We start from the raw sequence: 22,594 nt of genomic DNA on the forward strand, positions 1-22,594 counted from the left end.
CAGGGCACTGATGAGAAAGGCATCACGTCATTTGGCATAAGCAAAATAGACCATCAGTTTGTCGGACAGCTGCCCAACATGCTGGTGAGTGCGCTGGACAGCCTGCTCTAGGTCAGTTGAAAATGCCCTGACATGTAGTGATGATGCAACGTGAGATGTGGTTGCCTCGTGTTCCTTTCCTTTAGATTCCTTGTAGCCCAGCAACATAGGTATTTCCGCTTTGTTGAGTCCAGCAATTCTCGGCAAAATCTCATCAAACATTTCTTCTCGAACTTTCTTTTTTCGGCATAAAGCAGTGATGAGATTTGGGAATACCAAGGCACTTGCATGTCGCTTTAGGCATAGATGAGACTGTTCCACGATAATATTCCCTATATCGATGGTTCGTCCGGTGATGATAGAGTGCAGCAAAAGCATCCGCTGGCATGATACAGTTGTATTGTGGGAGGTTGGCATAAGCTTGTGCTTCATGAAATGGTTCCACAGTTTGACATGGGGGAGCAGTCAATCCCTATCCACGGTCTTTCGTTTCAGTTGCTGACCGTTCCACTGAGTACCGGGAAGACACAAGTCTTCCAGGATGCCTTTGTAAGTTTCATGGTCGGCCTCTTGGGTTAAGCTCGCATGGTGGTCATCAGCAACCTGCAGTTTAAAATAACGGTTAATAGCGGTAGGAGTAAAACGAATAGAAATGCCGCGAACCATCACGGCATGCTGATTTGGCTCGGTAATGTTAGAATAAAACTCCTTCACTATTGTGGCGTTGACAGGGGCAGGATGTTTGGAAAACTTCTGCCACTTATGCTTAGTGACCACGTCCAACACTTCGCTGCCCAAATCGGCGTTCTCCGCCTCGGAGAAGACAAAGTCCAACTCGAAAAAGACTCGTCGGTTCTTTAGGGTTTGATAGCGTTCCTTGGCAGCCTCGTCGACAAAGCGTGGTGGTGAGGGTGGTGGGGCTGGTCGTGAGCGCACCATCGTGAGACTGCAAAAATAAATGAAGGAATAGAGCTTTTTGAGGCGGTTATTATGGTGGTCGATGGCAATTGGAAAGGAGAAGAGGAAACTAGAAAGTGCAAGTAAAAAGAGAAAGTGAAAAGTGAAAAGTAAGTGGGGGTAGGCTAGTTAAATGGAAATATTTTGGGGGGGGAAATAGATAAGCGGTGGGGTAGGGCGGGAAAGAAAACAAAATGAAAAAAATTCATTCCTGAGTCAAAAGTCAAAATAAAATTTCCCTCCTTTTTCCTTTTCATTTTGCCGCCCAAAGTGTTCTCAACTTCGTCAACACGCCTCACGTGCTTAGTGCGTGGGATTCCCTGGCAAAAATATGAAATGAAAATAATTACTGAATAATGAGAAATATTAAAATAAAGGCAAAACAAAAATAATTTATGTACAGATGTAAGTTAAAAATGCCACGGCATCCTTAAGATGCCGGACCAGTGTCAACGTCTTGCAAGAGCAACGCCGACTTGTCACGTGCAGGTGGGACTCCTTGATAAGCCTTTAGGCGCTGGCCATTGACTTTAAAGATGGATCCATCGTCCAGGTTCTTGATATCAACAGCACCATAAGGGTAAACATGGTGAACTTCAAATGGTCCAGACCAGCGTGACTTTAATTTGCCTGGGAAGAGCTTGAGCCTAGAATTGAACAACAGTACTTTCTGACCCATATGAAATTGCCGTGGCAAAAGCATTCTGTCGTGCCACTTTTTGGTTTTTTCCTTTCAGAGCTTGGCATTTTCATATGCTTGCACTCGAAACTCTTCTATTTCATTTAGATCAAGTAATCGTTTCTCCCCAGCAATTTGCTCGTCAAAGTTTAACTTTTTTGATTTCCCAGTACGCCTTGTGCTCTAGTTCAATAGGGAGGTGGTAGGCTTTTCCATATACCATCTTAAAGGGCGACATTCCTAAAGGCGTTTTGAATGCTGTCCTATATGCCCATAATGCTTCGTCAAGCTTTGGGGACCAATCTTTCCTTCGGGGGTTAACCACCTTCTCCAGGATTTGCTTAACTTCTCGATTGGAGATTTCAGCCTGTCCATTCGTCTATGGATGATATGCCGTGGCAATCTTATGTCGTACTCCATATTTCTGTAATGCCTTGGCAATCAACTTGTTGTCAAAGTGAGTGCCCTCATCGCTGATAATAGCTCTTGGGACTCCAAAACGAGTGAAAATGTTCTTATGAAGGAACTTGAGCACAGTCTTTGAGTCGTTTCTCGGCGTAGCAATTGCTTCAACCCACTTTGAAACGTAATCCACCGCTAGCAAGATGTATAAAATCTCCAAAGGAAGATGGGAATGGTCCCATGAAATCGATGCCCCAAACATCAAAGAGCTCAATCTCCAGAATATTTTGCAGCGGCATTTCGTGTCGTCTGGAAATATTTCCAGTGCGCTGGCATCTGTCGCATGCCTTGCAAAATGCGTGGGCATCTTTAAATAATGATGGCCAATAAAAACCTGACTGGAGGACCTTTGCAGCAGTCCTCGAACCTCCAAAATGCCCTCCACAAGTTGATGTGTGGCAATGGTGTAAGATATCGCTTTGTTCTTCTTCGGGGACACACCGTCGAATCATTTGATCATCACATTGCTTGAATAAGTACGGCTCGTCCCAAAAGTAGAACTTGGCATCATGAAGAAACCTCTTTTTGCCCTGGCTATTCAGTTCATAAGGAAAAACACCACTAACAAGAAAGTTAACCAGGTCAGCGTACCACGGAATTGCCGTGACATATAAAATTTTCTCGTCAGGGAATTCTTCTTTAATATCAAAAATGTCATGGCATTCTGAAATATTTTCTAGCCTAGATAAGTGGTCTGCAACCTGATTTTCAGTACCTTTCCTATCAATTACCTCTAAGTCGAATTCTTGCAGAAGTAATATCCACCTGATCAGTCTAGGCTTGGCATCTTTCTTGTTCACTAAATATTTTATAGCTGAATGATCAGTGTGAACTATAACCTTGGTGCCTATCAAGTATGGCCTAAATTTGTCAAATGCAAATACCACGGCAAGTAATTCTTTCTCAGTGGTTGTGTAATTTAATTGTGCATCATTTAAGGTACGTCTCTAGCATAATATATGACATGAAAGATTTTACCTTTACGCTGCCCAAGCACAGCTCCCACGGCAAAATCACTTGCATCACACATTAATTCAAATGGGGCCGTCCAATCTGGGGGAACTACAATTGGTGCAGAGATAAGTTTCTGCTTCAGCTCTTTGAATGCGCCATGGCATTTCTGATCGAACACAAAGGGTTGGTTCTGTTGCAGCAAGGTGCACAAAGGCTTGGATAGTGTGGAAAAGTCCTTGATGAATCGTCTGTAAAAACCAGCGTGGCCAAGGAAACTCCGAATGTCCTTGACAGAATTTGGTGGGGGAAGCTTCTCGATCACCTCGATCTTAGCCTTGTCGACCTCAATGCCCTTTGCAGAAATTTTATGTCCTAGAACAATGTCTTCAGTCACCATGAAGTGGCATTTTTCCCAGTTTAGTACGAGATCAGCCTCCTCGCATCGCTTCAGTACCTTTGCCAAATTACCGAGGCATTTTTGAAAATCGTCTCCGGAAACAGAAAAATCGTCCATAAAAATTTCCAAAAAATCCTCCACCATGTCAGAAAAGATGGCTTGCATGCAACGCTGAAAAGTTGCCAAGGCATTACAGAGTCCAAAAGGCATTCTTCGAAAAGCGTATGTGCCATACGGGCACGTGAATGTCGTCTTCTCTTGGTCCTCTGGTGCTATGGCAATCTGATTATACCCTGAATAGCCATCCAAGAAATAATAGTATGCCCTGCCCGCAAGTCGATCCAACATTTGATCGATGAATGGCAAAGGAAAATGATCCTTCTTGGTGGCCTTGTTAAGCATGCGGTAGTCCATGCAGATGCGCCATCCAGTGACAGTACGAGTAGGTATTAAGTCATTTCCTTCACTCGTTACCACGGTCATGCCTCCCTTTTTAGGCACGCATTGGACGGGACTGACCCACGAACTTTCCGAAATAGGGTATATCACTCCAGCATCAAGCCATTTGAGAACCTCTTTCATCACAACGTGCTTCATGATTGGATTTAATCTTCGTTGTGGCTCTATGGATTTTCCGTGGCATTCTTCTAGCAAAATTTTGTGCATGCAGACTGTTGGACTTATTCCCTTGAGATCTTCCATCGTCCACCCTAATGCTTTCTTATGCTGTGACAAGACACTTAACAAACTAGATTCTTGGTTAGGAGTAAGGGCAGAGGAAATAATCACAGGCAAAGTGTCATTACTACCCAGATAAGCATATTTAAGATGTTGTGGCAAATTTTTAAGTTCAAGGGTAGGTGCATGCTGTAATGAGGGCTTAGGAGGAACAAACTCTTCGAAATTCAAAGGTTCAAAGCGCGTACCTGGGCTATCTTTAAGGAAGCTAGCCTGCTATTCCTCGGATGAAAAGTCATTCTGCTATTCAAGGAGCCTCTCATCAATATCTAGCTGAATGAAATTGTCGTGGCAAAATTGATCTGCCTCTTTTGTAATTTCAATGTCTACCTCAAAAATGCTCTGACATTCTTCATAATCATCCATGTGTTTGAGAGATCGGAAAACATTAACAGTGATCTGTTGATCGGCCACTCGCATGGTTAGCTCGCCCTTCTCGCAATCGATGAGAATACGACCGGTGGCTAGGAAAGGTCTCCCCAATATAAGGGGAGCTGTGGCGTCGACCTCACAGTCCAGAATCATAAAATCGACAGGGAAAATGAACTTGTCAACCCTCACGATGACATCTTCAATCCGCCCTTCTGGACGCACATGTGAACGATCGGCAAGTTGCAAGATGACTGAAGTAGGTCTCGCATTTCCTATCCCCAGTTTTACGAAAATCGACTTAGGCATCAAGTTTACACTTGAGCCAAGGTCACACAGTGCTTTTCCAACAAATTTGTTTCCAATCGAACATGGAATGATAAAGCTGCCCGGATCACGTCTTTTTGGTGGTAGCTTGCTTAAGGAAGAGCAAAATTCTTTTGTCGTGGCAATTGTTTCGTACTGCTCAACCTTTCTCTTCTTGGTGACGATTTCTTTTAGAAATTTAGCATATGTGGGCATTTGTTCCATTGCTTCAAGAAAAGGAACATTGATTTGCAGTTGACCCAAAATGTCAATAAATTTTTTAAACTGAGTATCCTCGTTATGTTTCTTCAGTCTTTGCGGAAAAGGAGGCGGGGGTCTGGCTTCTTGTAATGATGGGGTGCGAACAGAAGTTACCGTGGCATTTTTATTTGCCCCCTCAGCTTTGTTACTTGATGTACCCTCAGATTTATCTTCTTCCTTCGGTGCTACCTTCTGCAATTCTTTATCAGCTTGACTGGTTGTGGGGGGTGAATCTTCCTTCGGTTTTCCCCCAGACTTATCTTCTATATTAATTTGTATACCATTTCAGAGAGTTAGCACATTGCATTGTTCTTTGCTATGAGGTTTGGTGACTTCAGTGTCACTTGGAAAATGTCCGGGTTTGCATTCTTGTAATACCATGGCAATCTGACCTACTTGACTCTCTAGTGCACTTAACGATGAATTATGGCTCTGGAGTCGAGCTCCTTGATTTTTTATAGAGGTCGAGTGGTCTTGCAGCATTGTTTTTGTTGTTGCAATGAATTCTTGCATTGTGGCCTCCAAAGAACTAATATTTGATGAAGATGGCCCTCCCTTGTTTTGATTATGCCATGGCATATTCGATTGATAGCCCTGGGAATCATTAAAATTCTGCTGACGAGCTGGCTGTTGAGCAGTGTTGTTTCCTTGATTTCCCCAAGAAAAATTTGGATGCTGACGCCATCCAGGATTATAGGTGTTTGAATAGGGGTTGTAATTGCCTCGATTAAAATTACCAACAAAGTTGATGGATTCTTGATTGGTTGGGCATTTACTCTCATTGTGATTGCCTTGGCATAATAAACAAACTGAACAGGCTGCCTTCGCTTCCCTTACCTCACTTGGCCTTTGTAAATTTTTTAACATGTTGGTAATGGCAGCAAGTTGGGCTGACACGACATCATTAGAATCTAGCTCGAGAGCTCCATGTGTCTTACGCCCAAACCCATGCTTAGTTGAGGGAAACTGATAATCATTGGTAGCAATCCTATCCAAGATGTCAAATGCCTCTGCTGGTGATTTATCCAGTAACGTCTCATTTGCCGAGGCATCTAGCATCATCCTCGTGGGTGCGTTTACTCCATTATAGAACATCACTACTTGTGTCCAATCTTGAAAACCATGGTTTGAACACTTGCGAAGCAATGCTTTGTATCTATCCCAGTACTCATGCATCAACTCGTCATCAGCTTGACGGAATGAAGCAATGTCGTTCCTAAGTTGCGTGTTCATGTTCGGAGGATTATACTGCAGCAAAAAATATTTGCACAGATCTGTCCACGACTCCATAGAACCCGCTGGAACTCCACTCAACCATGCCCTTGCTCTGTCTCGTAGGGAATAGCTTTAATTTTAGAACATCTTCGTGCACCCCTTGTTGGCGAAAAGAATCGCATACTTCCAAGAAGTTACGAATATGCTGCCTGGCATCTTCATTTGGCATGCCCCCAAACTGCCCTATAGAGTTTAACATGTTGAACATGACAGGTTTCAGCTCGAAATGGGCTGCCTGAATATCGGGTGCCACAATTCCAGGTTGAGATCCTCTAAGATTGGATTTAAATGATCACGAATAGCCCGAGGCCTAGCTGCATTCCCAACATTTAGATTTGCCTCGGCATGTTGATCACCCTCATGGCCAATGCCCTGATTTTCGAGTTGGTACATATTGACACGTTGTGCTCGTCTTCTTTGTCTAAAGAGCCTTTCAATTTCAGGATCAATAGGTTCCAATGACTCTTCAGGGTTGCTTCTGGTCATAAACTCAAAAAAATCTAAAAAATTAAAGAAAATATAAAGTAAAGATAACTAAAAGAAAAAAAAATTACACAAGTAATATAAAAATGCTATGACAAATCAATTTAACTTCCAGTTGAAAGTCCCCGGCAACGGCGCCAAAAACTTGTCAGCGATTTGTGAGTACTATAAATGGGTGCGGATATGTGTGCAAGTATACACAATCGAACAAGTAATAAAGTGATAAGTCGAGTATCGTCTCCATAGGGAATTGGGGAAATCAAATAGGTTTGTCAAGACACTTTACTTTGTCACCTAAGTAAAGTTAGTTATGGTATGTACAAATGAGAATGCAGTGGCAAAATGGAATGGATGTGGTGATAATGGAATGGTGATAGTGTGGTAGCAGATGGATATGTCGTGGCAAATTAAATTGTGATAGGTGAAAACAAATGGAAAGGTCAAGGCAAAATAAAATACAAATACTAGATTTAATATATGTAGGACTTTAGCTTTCTCACAAGACAAGCAGCGATAGAAATGAGTGATGGGAGTCACAAGGAAAACCTAAGTCTATTTCTCTGAATGGTGTTTCTTTTATGCTTACCCTGCCCGACAGAGTCTACTGATGTACCCTATGCTATCTCTAGTAAGAGACTCGACAGAATAAAGATGCCCTGGCAAAATCGATTGGCGTAAGCCCTAGCAGTGACCCTATTGGTTCAGCTAATAGGATATATCTCGATAATACCTTTTTGCGGCAGCATTAACATCTAACCTATCATTTATACCCAACTCCTTTTAGTCGAATGAAATCCTAGCCTTATCTCTAAGGTGGATTAGGCCTAGTTACTACCTAGAACCCGTTGTTTATGTAGTTCCTCCCTAGCTTCTCTCGAAGTCTAAAGATAAATTGCCAAGGCATTCTTTCGAACCTCATGAACCCTCTTAAGGAAAGGCTACTCTCGTAGCTCCTACAACCTTAAGGCTTTAAGTCTCACAAACAAAACAGAATAAAGCATGAAATAACAACCATTCATTAAAACAAAAACTTAAACATCCATGCGAACTCCCACCAAATAGGATTAGTTCATGGTGGGGTTCGAAATCAACAAGCACAAAGCAAGATTCATTCGTTCCTTACAACCCAATCAACAAAATATGAAAACAAGTACTGAGGGGAGGAGAAAAAGCCTTCGACGTGCACTGCCTAATGCTTCCCTCTGCCACCACGAGCTGCTCTTAGCGGACTGGCTCCTCTCGGATGCTCAGAACGCCACTCCCTTCAGCTTGTCAAGGAGAAATGCCACGGCAAGTAGGATTGACGGAGAAAGATGAAACTCTCTCTCTCTAACTTTTTAGCTCAAATATGGCTGGAACCAGAGTCTTTTAACATTGTGGCTTAATCATATATTTATAGGGGGAGAAAAACCCTAAAGGTTTGTGTAAAAATTCTAAAGATACCCCAAATCATGCTTGATTCACATGATGATCGGGCAGAGCTGACAGTGATCCTGCTGGGCAGCTGGCAATGGTCCAGCCTGGGTGGTTGACTGAGCACCCGACAGGATCTTACTGCAGCAGACAAGATCTACAGCAGGGCGGCGTGGCAACACTGATCTAGGCACCCGACAGGATCCTACCGTAGCAGACAAGATCTGCAGCAGGGCGGCGTGGCAGAGATCACGTGCAAATAGGGAACAACTGTCTTTGAAAATATATTCTTTCACTTTGTGTGCTCTTGAAATGCCATTCCAACTCGGTATTTTCATTCTGCTCAGCAGTCTCCTTATGCCACGACATTTTTCTTTTTCTTTTCATTGCTCTCAAATCCTGCACATCATTAGACAAACACCTTCCCCATAAGGTAGCACTGATGACAAATTAAAATGCCACGGCAAACATAATTCCACCACATGCAACTATATGCTCCTAAATGCATCTAAATGGTCCTAAATGTGCTCTTAGACATTCAATAACTTAAGTGAAAAGGTCCCAAAATGTGTCCTTTTTACGGAGTTATCACATTTAAAACACCTTTGGGAATATCGCCCTTCAAGATGGTATATGGAAAAGCCTGTCACCTACCAGTTAAGCTAGAACACAAGGCATACTGGTCAATCAAGAAGCTAAACTTCGATGCGCAACTTGCTGGGGAAAAACGACTGCTCGATCTGAATGAAATGGAGGAGTTTCGTGTGCACAAGCATATGAAAATGCCAAGCTCTATAAGGAAAAAACCAAGAAGTGGCATCACAAAATGCTTTTGCCTCGACATTTTATGTGGGCCAGAAAGTGTTGTTGTTTAACTCTAGGCTCAAACTCTTCCCGGGCAAATTAAAGTCACGTTGGTCGGGACCATTCGAAGTCCACCATGTTTACCAGTATGGCGCTATTGATATCAAGAACATGGACGATGGGTCTATCTTTAAAGTCAATGGACAACGCCTGAAGGCTTACCAAGGGGTCCCACCATTGCGTGACAAAACTACACTTCTCTTGCATGAAGTTGATACTGGCCCAACATCTTAAGGATGCCGTGACATTTTAGTTTGACTCCTGTGCATAAATAAATGGTTATTTTGTTACTATTTTTATTCAGTTTCCTTTTAATTTACTATTTTATTTTTCTTTGCAAGGTTAGGGTCCATCCAAATTTCAACCGTACCAGCATCAAATCATGAACAGTCCAGCTCCACACAATTTCAAAAGCGCACACGTCGTACGACCGCCGCACTACCACAAGCGTAAAGTCAAGGTACCTTGCATTGTATTACATGTCATAACATGTAGTTTAATTTTCAATAGTTTTTTTAAGCATTGAGGACAATGCTTCTCTCAAGTTTGGGGGAGGTATGGTTCTTAAATCATTGCATGATAGTATTAGTAGAATGAATATGCCATGACATTAGTAAGTGGTTGAATGGGTTTTCTGGAATTAATTAATTAATGATGCCCGATGATGATGAACTCTTGATGAATAAGATTGAATGTACATGACTATTGAGGATGATAGAACTAACTCTAGGACTTGCTTCTTTGAAACCTTTGAATATGTGATTGTATATTTTTCATGCTTAAGGAACTTGATTTTTTTTATAAAGAGAACTCTTGCATGTCTTGGCATAAACGATGAAAACCCCACTTTGTAAAAAAAATGAAGTTGTGAATAAATGTTTCGGCATATTTGTAGAGGGACACTCCGCTATGCCATGGCATTTCCTGGAAACTACAAATAAATAAATGGCACCTATGGTATATGAGTGAATGAAAGTAGTCACGGGATGACTCTACCTGACTAGCTCGGGGGTGGAAGGTATGCTCCCTTTCACTTAAAGTGTGGGATGGTAGGTGTGATGGGCTGACTCCCTTCGTAGCAGGAATAAAAAAAAAGGAAAAAAAAGAAAACAATGTGGGGTAAACTTGTAAATGTCGTGGCAAAACAAAGAAGCTTGCGTAGAAAATTTTTAGGTTTGTTAAGCATGGACTAGATACAAACACGCACACACCCACACAAAGAATCTTGCCCTAGGGGACAGTACTTGATTTCTCAAACTAGTCTAACATGTTGAAGCCAAATGTTCTGAGGGCTGAAATTCTATACCATATAACTATTTTGCTTCAGAACTTGCCAGGGTATTTTTATTTTGATTAATACTATCCATTGCTTGAGGACAAGCAATAGCTTAAGTTTGGGGGTGTGATAACTCCATAAAAAGGTCATATTTGGGGCCTTTTCACTTAAGTTATTGACTGACTAAGAGCCCATTTAGGATCATATAGATGCATTTAGGAGCATATAGTTACATGTGGTGAAATTATGTTTGCCACGACATTTTATTTTGTAATCAGTGATGCTTTATGGGGAAGGTGTTTTTCTGGTGATGTGCAGGATTTGGGAGCAAGGAAAAGCAAAAGGGAAATGTCGTGACATAAGAAGACTGCTGAGCAAAATGCAAATGCCGAACCAGTTGGCATTTCGAGAGCGATTAAAACGAGAGAAAATATTTTTAGTAAGAGCCAGCTGTCACTGCATAAAAAAGTGCTTTCTGCAATCAGCATTAAAGGAGGGGCCAATTACCATCTTTAACACAAAACCCTAGGTTCATTCTCCCCTATAAATAGAAGATGAAGCCTGACTTTTTAAAAAGATTTGGATATTTTTAGACAGCCACCAAGAGCCTAAAAATTCAGAGAAAAAGCTCTCTCTTTTTACCGTCAATCATTTTTGCCGTGGCATTCCTCCGTTGACAGGCTAGAGCGAGTGGCATTCTAGGCATCCGAGAGGAGCTAGATCGTTAGAACTGTTCGTGGTGGCCGAGGGAATCTCCGACAGTGCACGTCGAAGGCTTTTCCTCCTTCCCTTTGCTCTTTGCTTTCGTTATTTATTATTCGGGTTGTAAGGAACAGATTAACTTGCTTTGTGCTTGCTTATTTCGAACCCCACCATGAACTAATCCTATTTGGTGGGAGTTTATTTTGGATATTTAAGATTTGCTTTAATGAATGATTGTTTTTCTATGTTATAATCTGTTTTGCTTATGAATTTTAATGCCTTAAGGTTATAGGAGCTATGGGAGTAGCCATTCCTTAGGTGATTACTAAGTGTTCGAGAGAATATCTAAGTAGTACATCCTTAGTATTCGAGAGAAACTAGGGAGGAACCACATAAGCAAGGGGTTCTAGATAGTAACTAGGCCTAATCCACCTTAGAGATAAGGCTAGGATTTCATTCGACTAAAAAGAGTTGTGCATGAGCGATAGGTTAGATGTTAATGATGCCGCAAAAAAAGGTATTGTTGAGACATATCCTGTTATCTGGACCAATAGGATCCCTGCAGTAGCTAACGCCAATCGATTTTGCCAAGGCATCTTCAATCTGTCGAGTCCCTTAACTAGAGATAGCATAGGGCACCCTTAGTAAACTCTGTCGGGCAATTAAGGCATAGAAGTAAAACCATTCTGAGAAGTGAACTTAGATTTTCCTAGGTAACTCCCATCACTCATTCCCATAGTAGCTTGTCGTGTGAGGAGTCTAAAGTTCTTATAAGCAAATCCAGTATTTACAGTTTATTTTGCCTTTACATTTTTATTTGATCGCACTACACACAATCCATTTTGCCACAACATATTCATCTGCTACCACATTGCCATCGTTCCATTTCCATATCATCCATTCATTTTGCCACAACATCATCATTTGTATATATATCATCTCTAACTTTACTTAGGTGACAGAGTAAAGTGTCGTGACAAACTTATTTGATTTCCCCCAATCCCTGTGGAGAACGATACTCACTCATCACTTTATTACTTGTTCGATTGTATATACTTGCACACATATCCACACCATTTATAGTACTCACAAAAAGCGGACAAACAACTATGGTCGTTTGTAATTCCTTTGGAATGGCGTGATAGTTTCTTTTCTTTGGATCGACTGGAATGGCTCTTAAGTAACGTCCATGTGGAAACTGATCAGCGAAACTGGTAGCTGTGGAAAAGTAGGTGCGCGTTTGTTTTTCAAATTGCATTGGTATGCACGATACTTTCAAGGCTGTAGCTTATACGATCTTGAAACCTAGCAGTTGGTACAATGGAAGAAACCGTAAATAACATGTAAATTGATTTTATGTAAAATAATTGTTTTCCCCCTATCATTTTTAAGACTTATTAAGAAAATTAATTGATTTATTTATTTTAAATTTTTAAAATCGATAACCAAATCGAATTAATCAGTCAAAACTGAATAAACCCAAATTTTTTTATCAAATCAATTTAATTTAATCTATTAATTCAGCTATCCCCTCTTGTATATTTACTAAAGAAAACGAAAAAAAAAGCCTTTAAGATCATAGACAGTCACATTTGCAAATAACTAAACAGTAAAGAATAAGGTAATGATGTAAGACTATATCTTTTACGAAGTGTTTAAAAATCCAGAAGAACACAAAATTTGCTCTGTTCAGCATTTTCAAGTCATCATTTATTCAACAATAGAGAAGACACTAACCAAGAGGGTTATTTCCAAGAATGTTGGATCTTGTTCGTGTTCATGTTTGAAGATCATAAAACTCGGCTTTTTAAGCGAAGAAGACCAGAATGAACAGAACTAGCAAAAATATTATTATCATTATTTGGCCGTTAACGCCAACCTTGTTCATATTAATAACCATTTTTCTCTTGGCATTAAAAGAATAGACAAGTAACACAGTTAAAGGGCTGCATATTCAGCTCAAGTTTCGGAAAAATAAGATCGAATATTTAATATTTCTAATTGCAGATTATGGATAAAAATTACCTGAACAAAATCCAGTTGGTTTTTTCTGCTGTCCATTTCGGTACCCAACTCATCTAATATCTTCTCCTGAAACACTGAACCGATGCAGATATCAGATGATATCTACTGACTACAATTGCAATTCATTCACAAATATGTTAACCGGGGAGATTACAGGTAAGTACCACTATAGCAAAATAAAGTTTTAGTGGCGTTTTTAGTCTTATAGCGGCAATTGGAAAAACACCGCAAAAAGCGCCGCTAATACCAGCGACGCTAAAGTTAGTGGCGTTTGAGAACAAAAAATGCCGCAATAGGTCAAGATCTATTGTGGCGTTTTCGGAACAAACGCCGCAAAAGGTAGAGATCTATAGAGGCGTTTTAAGAACAAACGCCGCAAAAGGTCATATCTATAGCGGCATTTTTGGATACAAACGTCGCAAAAGGTCAGATCTATAGCGGTATTTTTGGATACAAAAGGTCAGTTCTATAGCGGCGTTTTTGCATACAAACAACGCAAAATGTCAGATCTATAGCAACATTTTTGGATACAAACGTCGCAAAAAGTCAGATCTAGCACTGTGTTAGTGGCGTTTTCCCCTAAAACGTCGCTAATCGAAACTGATTTTCAACATATCTTCTTCCAATTTTGTATTACCCAAATTAAACCTATAACAATATCCAATAACCATCTTAAATTTCATTACGATTTTAATTAAGTAAGAATACATAAAAAAATCAAAGTTTACAAACATCCAAATTAAATAAATAAATCTTCGGTGGGTACTGAAACAGCAAGCTAGACGTTACATAAGTTTAGACACCAAAATACTACTTAAGTAAGAGAAGGTTTAGGACAGTTGATTAAAACAAAAAAAGTCCTACAAACACTAAGAAACACATGATATATGAATGCCTTAAGACAAGCAACCAGAAATTTGCTACTTAAAGCCTCTCCAGTAATCCATCCACAAGATCATTCCTACAAAATTCAAATTGAAGAATTAAATGGTAAACAATTAGAACAACTTCTTGTAAAGGTAATTTTACTAAAAAAAGATTGAACAATTAGAACAACATTATTCAAATACTAAGCTAAAATGAGAAAAATCATTTAAAAATAATAAAATTCCAAACAAACTCAAACATACATCAACAACAGATGCATCTTCACTAGGAGCAAAACTTACATCAGCCCGCAATGCCTTTGCCTTCTGATCTACTTCCTCGTACGAACACTATGCAAAACGAAATAAATTTTTTAAAAAATATATACATTTTTAATCATATTAAAAACCCACATTTAAATTGTAATATAAATTAAATCACAAATGACCCAATCTTAATCAAAAGAAAAAAAAGACTTATTGTAAGAGAGATAACCAGCATAGCCAGCAGTCCCTGTAATAGCTGCGATGAGTCTGTACTTGAAAAATGGTTAATGCTTTTATAATCATTGTGACCATAAATTAGGATTATTGAATAAGGAAATACAAAAAATATTTAAGAAAAATAAATATTCTAATATAAATTCATAAGGATAACGAATCAATATTTAAATTAGTAAATTTCTAAAATCAAGTATCAAACTTCTTACTTTGCATCTCCTTCTTATAAGTAAATGAATCATGCATAACTGAAGCATATGCCCCAGGATCCATACCTAGCAAAAAATTAGAGCACAAAGCAAGTTCTTCAGCAATGGATACTGAGATTGCCATGTTGAAGAATTGCTCGAAGTAGCAAAATCTGTAAAGACAAATAATTACAAAATAAACATGTTGAAAAGTAAGCATGTATATTTATATAGATCATAGATGCATAGTAAGCTCTCTCCTTCTCTACAGAGCTTTGCATCATCAAGAATACGAAATTATAACAAAGTGGTATTGTCAAGCAATAAGTATGAACAGGTAAATATGCATAATGCTGAATGATGGACAACAAGCTGATAATTCAAAAGCCAATATCCATAATGTTCTATTTGAAGTTTTAGTCTTACTAGATAAGATTCCAACTATGAAAACCCCAACTGAAACAATCTAATCAGTTTGCTCATTACTAGATAAGATCATCGTACTAGTTTTGAAAGAGAGAACCGACGCTTCATTTTCTTCTATTCTTTTTTGGAACAAAACGATACTACTTTATTGAAAGAAATGAAGCCAAATCTGATAGAATTCTAATTCCAGGGAATTTGAGATAGGGTTTTATTAGGGACAGCTTACGATGAGGCGATGAGGGACTTTAAAAGTGCAGGAAACGAAACCAAGCTCGACCATGTCGACACGGAGACTGCTTAAGCAAAACTCATTGTAGAAGTTGCGCTCATAACCGACTCGGTGGGGGTGAATAAACACGTACTTCATTTGTCTCTCCTGATTCTTCCTTCTTTAAAACTAAATGGAAATGGAAAAAGAAATGAGCAAAGAGAGTCGTTATTTATAGCAGTGAGAAATAAACAGCAAAGCAAAGGGCGACCTTGCACTGATAAAACCAAAGTCCAAAGCAAAACCCAAAGCCACGAAATCAAAATCAAAATCAAAAGAACAACAACGACTGGTGACGGTGTAACGATAAATTTCGCAGAATGAAAAACGAGGATTTGAAAGTTGGGGGAAATGTGGATAAGGGAATCAAAATCAGAGATATCATAAAAAATGGTAGTGACATAGATGGGTTTGGGGTTTGGTAGTGAAACATATGGGTTTGGGTAAAAGGCGGGATAGAAAAATGGGTGAAAGGGGAAAAATGAAAAAAGATTAAAGGGCGCGACACTTCAAAATTATAAATTTGCGGTGTTTGTATAAAACGCCACCAAAGTACAAGTGTATAGCGGCGTTTGTATATAAACGCCACTAAATTACAAGTCTTTAGCGGCGTTTATAAACACAAATGCCACTAAAGTACAATTATATAACGACGTTTATATAAAAATACCACTAAAGTATTAGTCTATAGCGATGTTTGTATAAAAACGCCACTAAAGTACGAGTCTATAGCGGTGTTTATATAAAAATGCCACTAAAGTACTACTCTGTTGTGGCGTTTGTTGAAAAAAAGCCACTATAAATGAACCTATTGCGGCGTTTGTATAAAAATGCCGCTAAAGTACTACTCTATATCGGCGTTTTAAAGAAAAAACGCCGCAAAAGTTACCATTTTATGGCGTTTGCTATGTAAACACCACAATATGTTTAAAATTCATGGCGTTTACTCCCAAAACGCCGCTGTAGAACAGTTTTGTTGTAGTGTACTCACCTGTGCAAGGAGTTCTTTGTGTATAGTAAGCCCAACGCCTCCGATTCTCTGGACACTTACGCTAAGCTCCTCTAACTCCTCTTCCTGCTGCTTACAACCACAAGTTGATGACAATAAGAAAACTAGCAAAATCAGATAAGAGAGCACATCGAGAACTAATAAATAAGAAACGAATAAAGAGCAAATCGAGAAAACCCTACTTTATAAGAAACGCTTGTCTATCTGATTCCGATGCTATAAAGTCATCAGTATTTTTTGCAATATAGTTGTCGAGCATATCTGGTTGCTGAGAATTTGGCAGTCTCATTAATTCTTGACGTATCGCACTTGCACTACAATCATTCTCTTTTCCAACTCCAACAGCTTTCTTGACATCAGCCACCTTATCAAACAAAATAATTCATAAAGGACATCAATTAATGGGAAAACAAATTAAGATCAATGCTGCAATTATCGGTTAAGCATAAGCCAGTCTATTAGTAAAGCTTGAAAACTATAGCACACTAGTAAAGCACATATGTTTTTTAGCTGGCTTAAAAGTGTTGCAATGTGTATTTCTACCATTTCTCTTGTATGAAAACGATGATGCTTCCCTTCGACCACCATGGAATAATACTATTACTGAATAATTTTCACACATTAATAAAACATAGGGTAAAGTATAATAATGGTCACTAAACTTTTCTAAAGCTTTCATTTAGGTCCCCCAACTTTTAAAACTTGCAATACAGTCCCCCAACATTTAGTCTGTTTGTAATATAATCCCCCAATATTTAGTTTGTTTGCAATATATTCCCCGAAATAACTATTAGGGACCATATTATAAATGAACTAAATGTTGAGGGACTGTATTGTAAGTTTTAAAAGTTAGGGGACCTAAATGAAAGCTTTAGAAAAGTTTAGTGACAATTACTATACTTTACCCTAATTATAATTATCATATTTCTAACACCATCATAATGAAATTATTATAAATAGTCATATTCTTCTTCTTTATAATTAGTTCACTCATATAGAAAAAGATTAGCCAATGGACGTTCTCTCGTCGGTCACAACTCTTTATTCAATTCATAAGAAGTGAATCGTCAACGTCCAAAAAAAAGAAAAAGAAACATACAATGAAGAAAAGAAAGGTGAAAACGAGGACAACACAAGCAACATCACATGTCTTTCTAGCCAGAAACTCCTCTCATGAGTGTTAGTAGTGCATAAGCAACATATTTTGCGTCCTGCTTTTACTAAACACACTCCACAAACCTTTCTAGTTCGTTTAACTGAAAAATATCCCAAACTTCGTAGATTTAACATTGATACTATTGTCATCGTACGCCACTATGATAATCCGATCACCGTTAGCATTGATCTAATGAGATTTATGAGGCTCTATGAATCAACTAAAATAAGTTAAAAGGGGGTAAATTGGCCTTTAAAAATTCTTCATATGGAAGCAATTAAAAATAGATAATTTGCATAACGATTTATAGTGGTTCGACATCTAAACCAATTTTACATCCACTACCTTAGCATCTATACTATGGATTTTTAACAAATTCACTAATTTATTCTTACATTTCAAGAATAAGGTGTAACCTTTATATCTCTCGAGTTTTTTCAAATGCTAAAGTACAATCTTTTCCATTTTCACAAGGTTTACTATATGTAAACAATAAGACTTCTCTGGGTAGGTGTTTAAATAGATTTCAACTCACTATAAATGCATAAAAAGATATTCAATAAAGCTCAATACACTATGCACAAGAGAAAAATAAATGAACTAAGAATAAAGACTTTTTTATCTTGATCTTTAAGCTTGTATAAGTGTAGTAATCTTCTTCAAGTGTTCTTGTCACACCTCAAATTAGGACCTAAAATTTTTCTTAAAATTTATTTCGAGGACTAAATTAAAACTTTAATTAAATTTAGGGACTATAGTGAAATTTTGATTAAATTTGAATCTAAATTAAAAAAGAAACTAAAAATGGAGGATATATAGTGTAATTATACCATTTTTTCCCTAAATGTGGTTTTAAAAGAAAAAAAACTATAAATTTCCATTTCTAGAAACTTTAAAACCTTCTCCTCTATTTTTTTCAATATTTCCTCTTTTAGTAGGAAATCTTTAACCAATGTTTTGTCGCCGACCGTTGTTCCATTTTAAACACCTCTCACACCATCGTGTTCCTTATGTCGTCCCGAGTCCATCGGTGTCTATCTTCTCTCCGTTACCACTGACGTATAAGGGGTGAGAAAGATCAAGTTTCTGACGTTGTGAAATTGAGCTCTCCGCCGTTCACCGCTGTAAACCGAGCTTGGTAAGTGTCTCAAAACCCTTTAAAATGCATATATAAATTTTTTTCATAATTCTTTCCGACACTCGGCCTTGCATGTGCCCCCACGCGCCACCGCTGCTCATGGGGAAAATCCACCGCCTAGTGGGCTTCTAGAAAAGGGTTGACCCGATTCGACCCACCTGCCCGACCTGACCCGCCTGTCTGATCCGAACTGGTTAACCATTGAACATTGACTGTAAGACCTTACCGAAGGCTCCTTTGCTTTGTGCACATGGTAAGTCCTTATCGTAGGTCCTTATGTTATATGTATAAGGCCCTTACTGAGTGTACAAGTGGGTGTATAGTTTTAGGGAACCTACATATTTTTGTGATCAAATGGGGGTAGTGTTCATATTTTTAAAGCATGTTTGATGAACTTTTTTTACTGATGTATTTTATTTGTATGTTTTTTACACCGTAAGGAGGACACTGGGCTTTTTATCTCATTCTGTAAATTTTAACATTTTCAGATAGTAACATACCGTAGACTAGCAGACTTGGCATCAAGAGGACCGACTATTCCTATTTTTGTACTACTGTATATCTCTATATGCCTTTTTTTATACTCTGGTGACACATGTTTTTGCTACTATCTTGATATATTTGTATTATCGATATTTTGTTTTGTATATTTTTTATACGATTTTTTGATATATGTATGTATATATATATATATATATATATATATATATATATATATATATATATATATATATATGCATATCGTATGAATCTTTCTTATGGCTAATTTTATATTATAATGTTATATGGATTTTAAAGTTGTTTTACATATGAAAAGAATTTTTGAATACGATATGTAACCGCCAATATTTGGTCATAGCGTCTAGGTCGGGTCTAGAGGGCTACACTTGGTGGTATCAGATGTTTATGTGAAACCATGTAAAGTGACATGAGCATATGTGATATTGGCATAAATTATATGATATTGACATAATGAATAATATGCATATGTGATATATGAACATAAGAGATTAAGTGAATGAATATAAATGATATATATGATGATATAAGAATAAGATATGAATCATATGATATGGGTTATATGGGAAATATATATGAACAATATACGATATAGATGTTTATGTGAAACCATGCAAAGTGACATGTGCTATGTGATATGAATATGTGGAATATGATACAAAGTTATACGATTATATGATCGAAAGAGATAAGAAACATATGAAAGTAAACTGCGTGCCTATGTGAAATGATAAATTATAATGCCCATGTTATATGTCATGAGGGCTAGATGTATATTTGGCATGCCAAGAGTCGAGGGTCTACGTGGTCCTTCAAGACATAATGGTCCTTCGGGACATTTTATAGTGGTTATTCGGGACAAATTCATATGCCCCTAGTGGGACCTCATACGAGCTATGGTCACAGCATACTGCACAACCTCAATAGACTCACATATCTATAGTTCTCACATATGTACATGGGCTAATAAAAATATATAATATGAGAAAAATGTTATGTGATGTCATATGTTTGTTCGGTAATATGATGTGTACGTATATAAAAGTATGATAATAAGATGATAAAGTTATGAACGTAAATGATGATATGTGTGCATATGGGTAATGGTTTCATAAAAGAATATATAATATTGGTATGAAATGGATATGTATGTATTTATGTTTTGATGAATAATGTGTTAGATAATTTAGAAAGAATATATGAAATGTACATACTAGGAATTAGTATGGAAATGATATATACATATATATATATAGGTGTTATGCTTGTATATAATATGTTAGTAGAAATTGTTCATGCATGATTACGAGTTAGAGTTCTATTATATGTTTCTTGCCTCACTAAGTCATCGACTTAGCATGTGAGTGTTTCACACGTAGGTTCCGGAAAGCGAGAAGAGAAGCTAAAAAGAGCAAGATAGGTTAGCATCTCACTTACAAAGTTCAGATCGGAAAATAGATGTTTTAGATGTATTTTGTTATTTTGAATATAGTTGGCATGTACTAATAGATTGAGTTGAATATGCTCTGATAGGTTTTGTAAAATCAAATAGTTTAATTTATGTAAAATAACGAATTTTATTTAATGAAAGTTTAGATTTTCATGATTTTTATAAGAGACAAGTTTTGAAAAATCAATGTGACACCTCGGACTCGTATTCGGGTCGGATATGGGTTGGGGTGTTACAGCTACATCAGAGATACATACCTGCCGGAGCGACGCCATAAGTTTCAGAATTTGGAGCATGGTGATATATTTGTTATAGATTATGAGATCAAGTTTATTAGATTGAACTGCTATGCTACTGGACTTTTTGATACTGAGTTGGATAGGTACTTGAGATTCTATAATGGACTCAGGTATGAGATCAGGAGTCGATTTGCTACCCACCGGGAGAGGAACTTTGATGCCTTGGTTAAGATAGCCAAGATCGCTGAGGATAGAGCTAGTAGGTATGGAGTGCAGGAGAGATAGAGACTGAGACCAATTTAGGAGACCTTCTGGTTCTGTTGACTATTCTGCACGCCCTAGTAAAAGAGGCAGGGGTGAGTCTTTTCAGAGAGACGGTGCGAGCGTCAGGTCTATGACGTCAGGTCTATGACGTCAAGTTCATTAGTTGTGACGTCTTCTAGTCGGGGTGGTTCTTTTAGGTTGCAACCTTTGTCATCATGTGAGCACTGTGGGAGACGTCATTTTGGTGAATGTAGGAAGAAGTTGGGTATCTATTTTAGATGTGGTTTTAGTGACCATCTCTTGAGGGATTATCCAGAACTAGCTCCTACAGGGGGTCGTAGTCCATAACCAGCTCCTACAGTTTAGGCTCCAGCAGGGGGTCGTAGTCAAGAGATAGCATCAGGATTGGATAGTAGAGGCCAAGCTTCTTAAAGTATGGGCCCATCCAGATATGAGGTCGGACAGCTTAGGTTGGTTTACGTTGCTAGACATCGACTGAATTGCGATGAGCCTGATGTGATTTTGAGGTAATGTTAATATTTATTCAGTTCCCTGCTTAACATTATTTGATAATGGATCTGTAACATCCTCAATACCGGGTTAGTGATCAGATTGAAAAGTTTCAGAATTTGGTGACTAAAGTAGAAGAATGAAATAGTTCAATGATTTATTTGGGAATATTTCCAGAAAGTTGTTAGTAATTATTAAAGGAATTAAGGGCAAAGTAGTCATTTGTCATAAAAGATATTTTTTTATCTCTTTAAGAAGAGATAAACACGTGGGAGGGGAAGGAGTATCTGGAAAACTCTTCTTCTTCTTGCTTTCTTCTTCTCCAACGTGCTGAGCAAAAGTGAGTTTAATTTCAACTGTTTAATTCTTGGATTTATAAGTTGATTTTGATTCTTTGAGTATTATATAAGCTTAAGGAAAGCTTATATAAGCTTTAAACATCAAGAATAGAGAATTAAAAAGGAAATTATATGAAGGGTATAGAAATGGACTTTTTTTATAGAAAGGTTTTTGAAGTTCTAAAGTTGGATTTGACTTGTCAAGGGTCTAATTAAGAAGTTAGAAGCAATTGAATGGAATTTGGAACATGTTAGAAATTGAGTATGATTCTTGAATTTCATAAGGAATATAGGATTTTGAGGTTAAAGATGATTTACATGGATATAAGTTGGTTTAAGTAATGGTAGTTGAGTTTAATGACATATTAGAGGCTTAAAATAGAAGAATTAAGGGAAAAATTGATGATTTTAGTTCTAAAATGCAAATTCTGGGTAAGGTGTATTGATGCATATTCAATGTGCATCGATGCACTCTTTAAAGAAGAAACATCGAATGTAATTGGTGCATCGATGCATAAGGAG

At 38.0% G+C, this 22,594-nt stretch overlaps 1 protein-coding gene across 1 annotated transcript; it reads right to left on the reverse strand.

The window, feature by feature from the left end:
• Positions 1-12,982: 12,982 nt before the first annotated feature.
• Positions 12,983-20,996, reverse strand: LOC120117191 (syntaxin-61-like). The gene is made up of 5 exons (XM_039137494.1): positions 20,979-20,996; positions 16,644-16,822; positions 16,441-16,534; positions 13,201-13,266; positions 12,983-13,081 (listed from the first exon to the last, which is right to left on the reverse strand). The coding sequence occupies exons 1-5, from the start codon at positions 20,994-20,996 to the stop codon at positions 12,983-12,985; spliced, it is 456 nt and encodes a 151-aa protein (XP_038993425.1).
• Between the last annotated feature and the right edge of the window lie 1,598 nt (positions 20,997-22,594).

The sequence above is a fragment of the Hibiscus syriacus genome, unplaced genomic scaffold (genome assembly GCF_006381635.1).
Source record: "Hibiscus syriacus cultivar Baekdansim isolate YM2019G1 unplaced genomic scaffold, ASM638163v2 tig00110319_pilon, whole genome shotgun sequence".
Lineage (NCBI taxonomy): Eukaryota > Viridiplantae > Streptophyta > Magnoliopsida > Malvales > Malvaceae > Hibiscus > Hibiscus syriacus.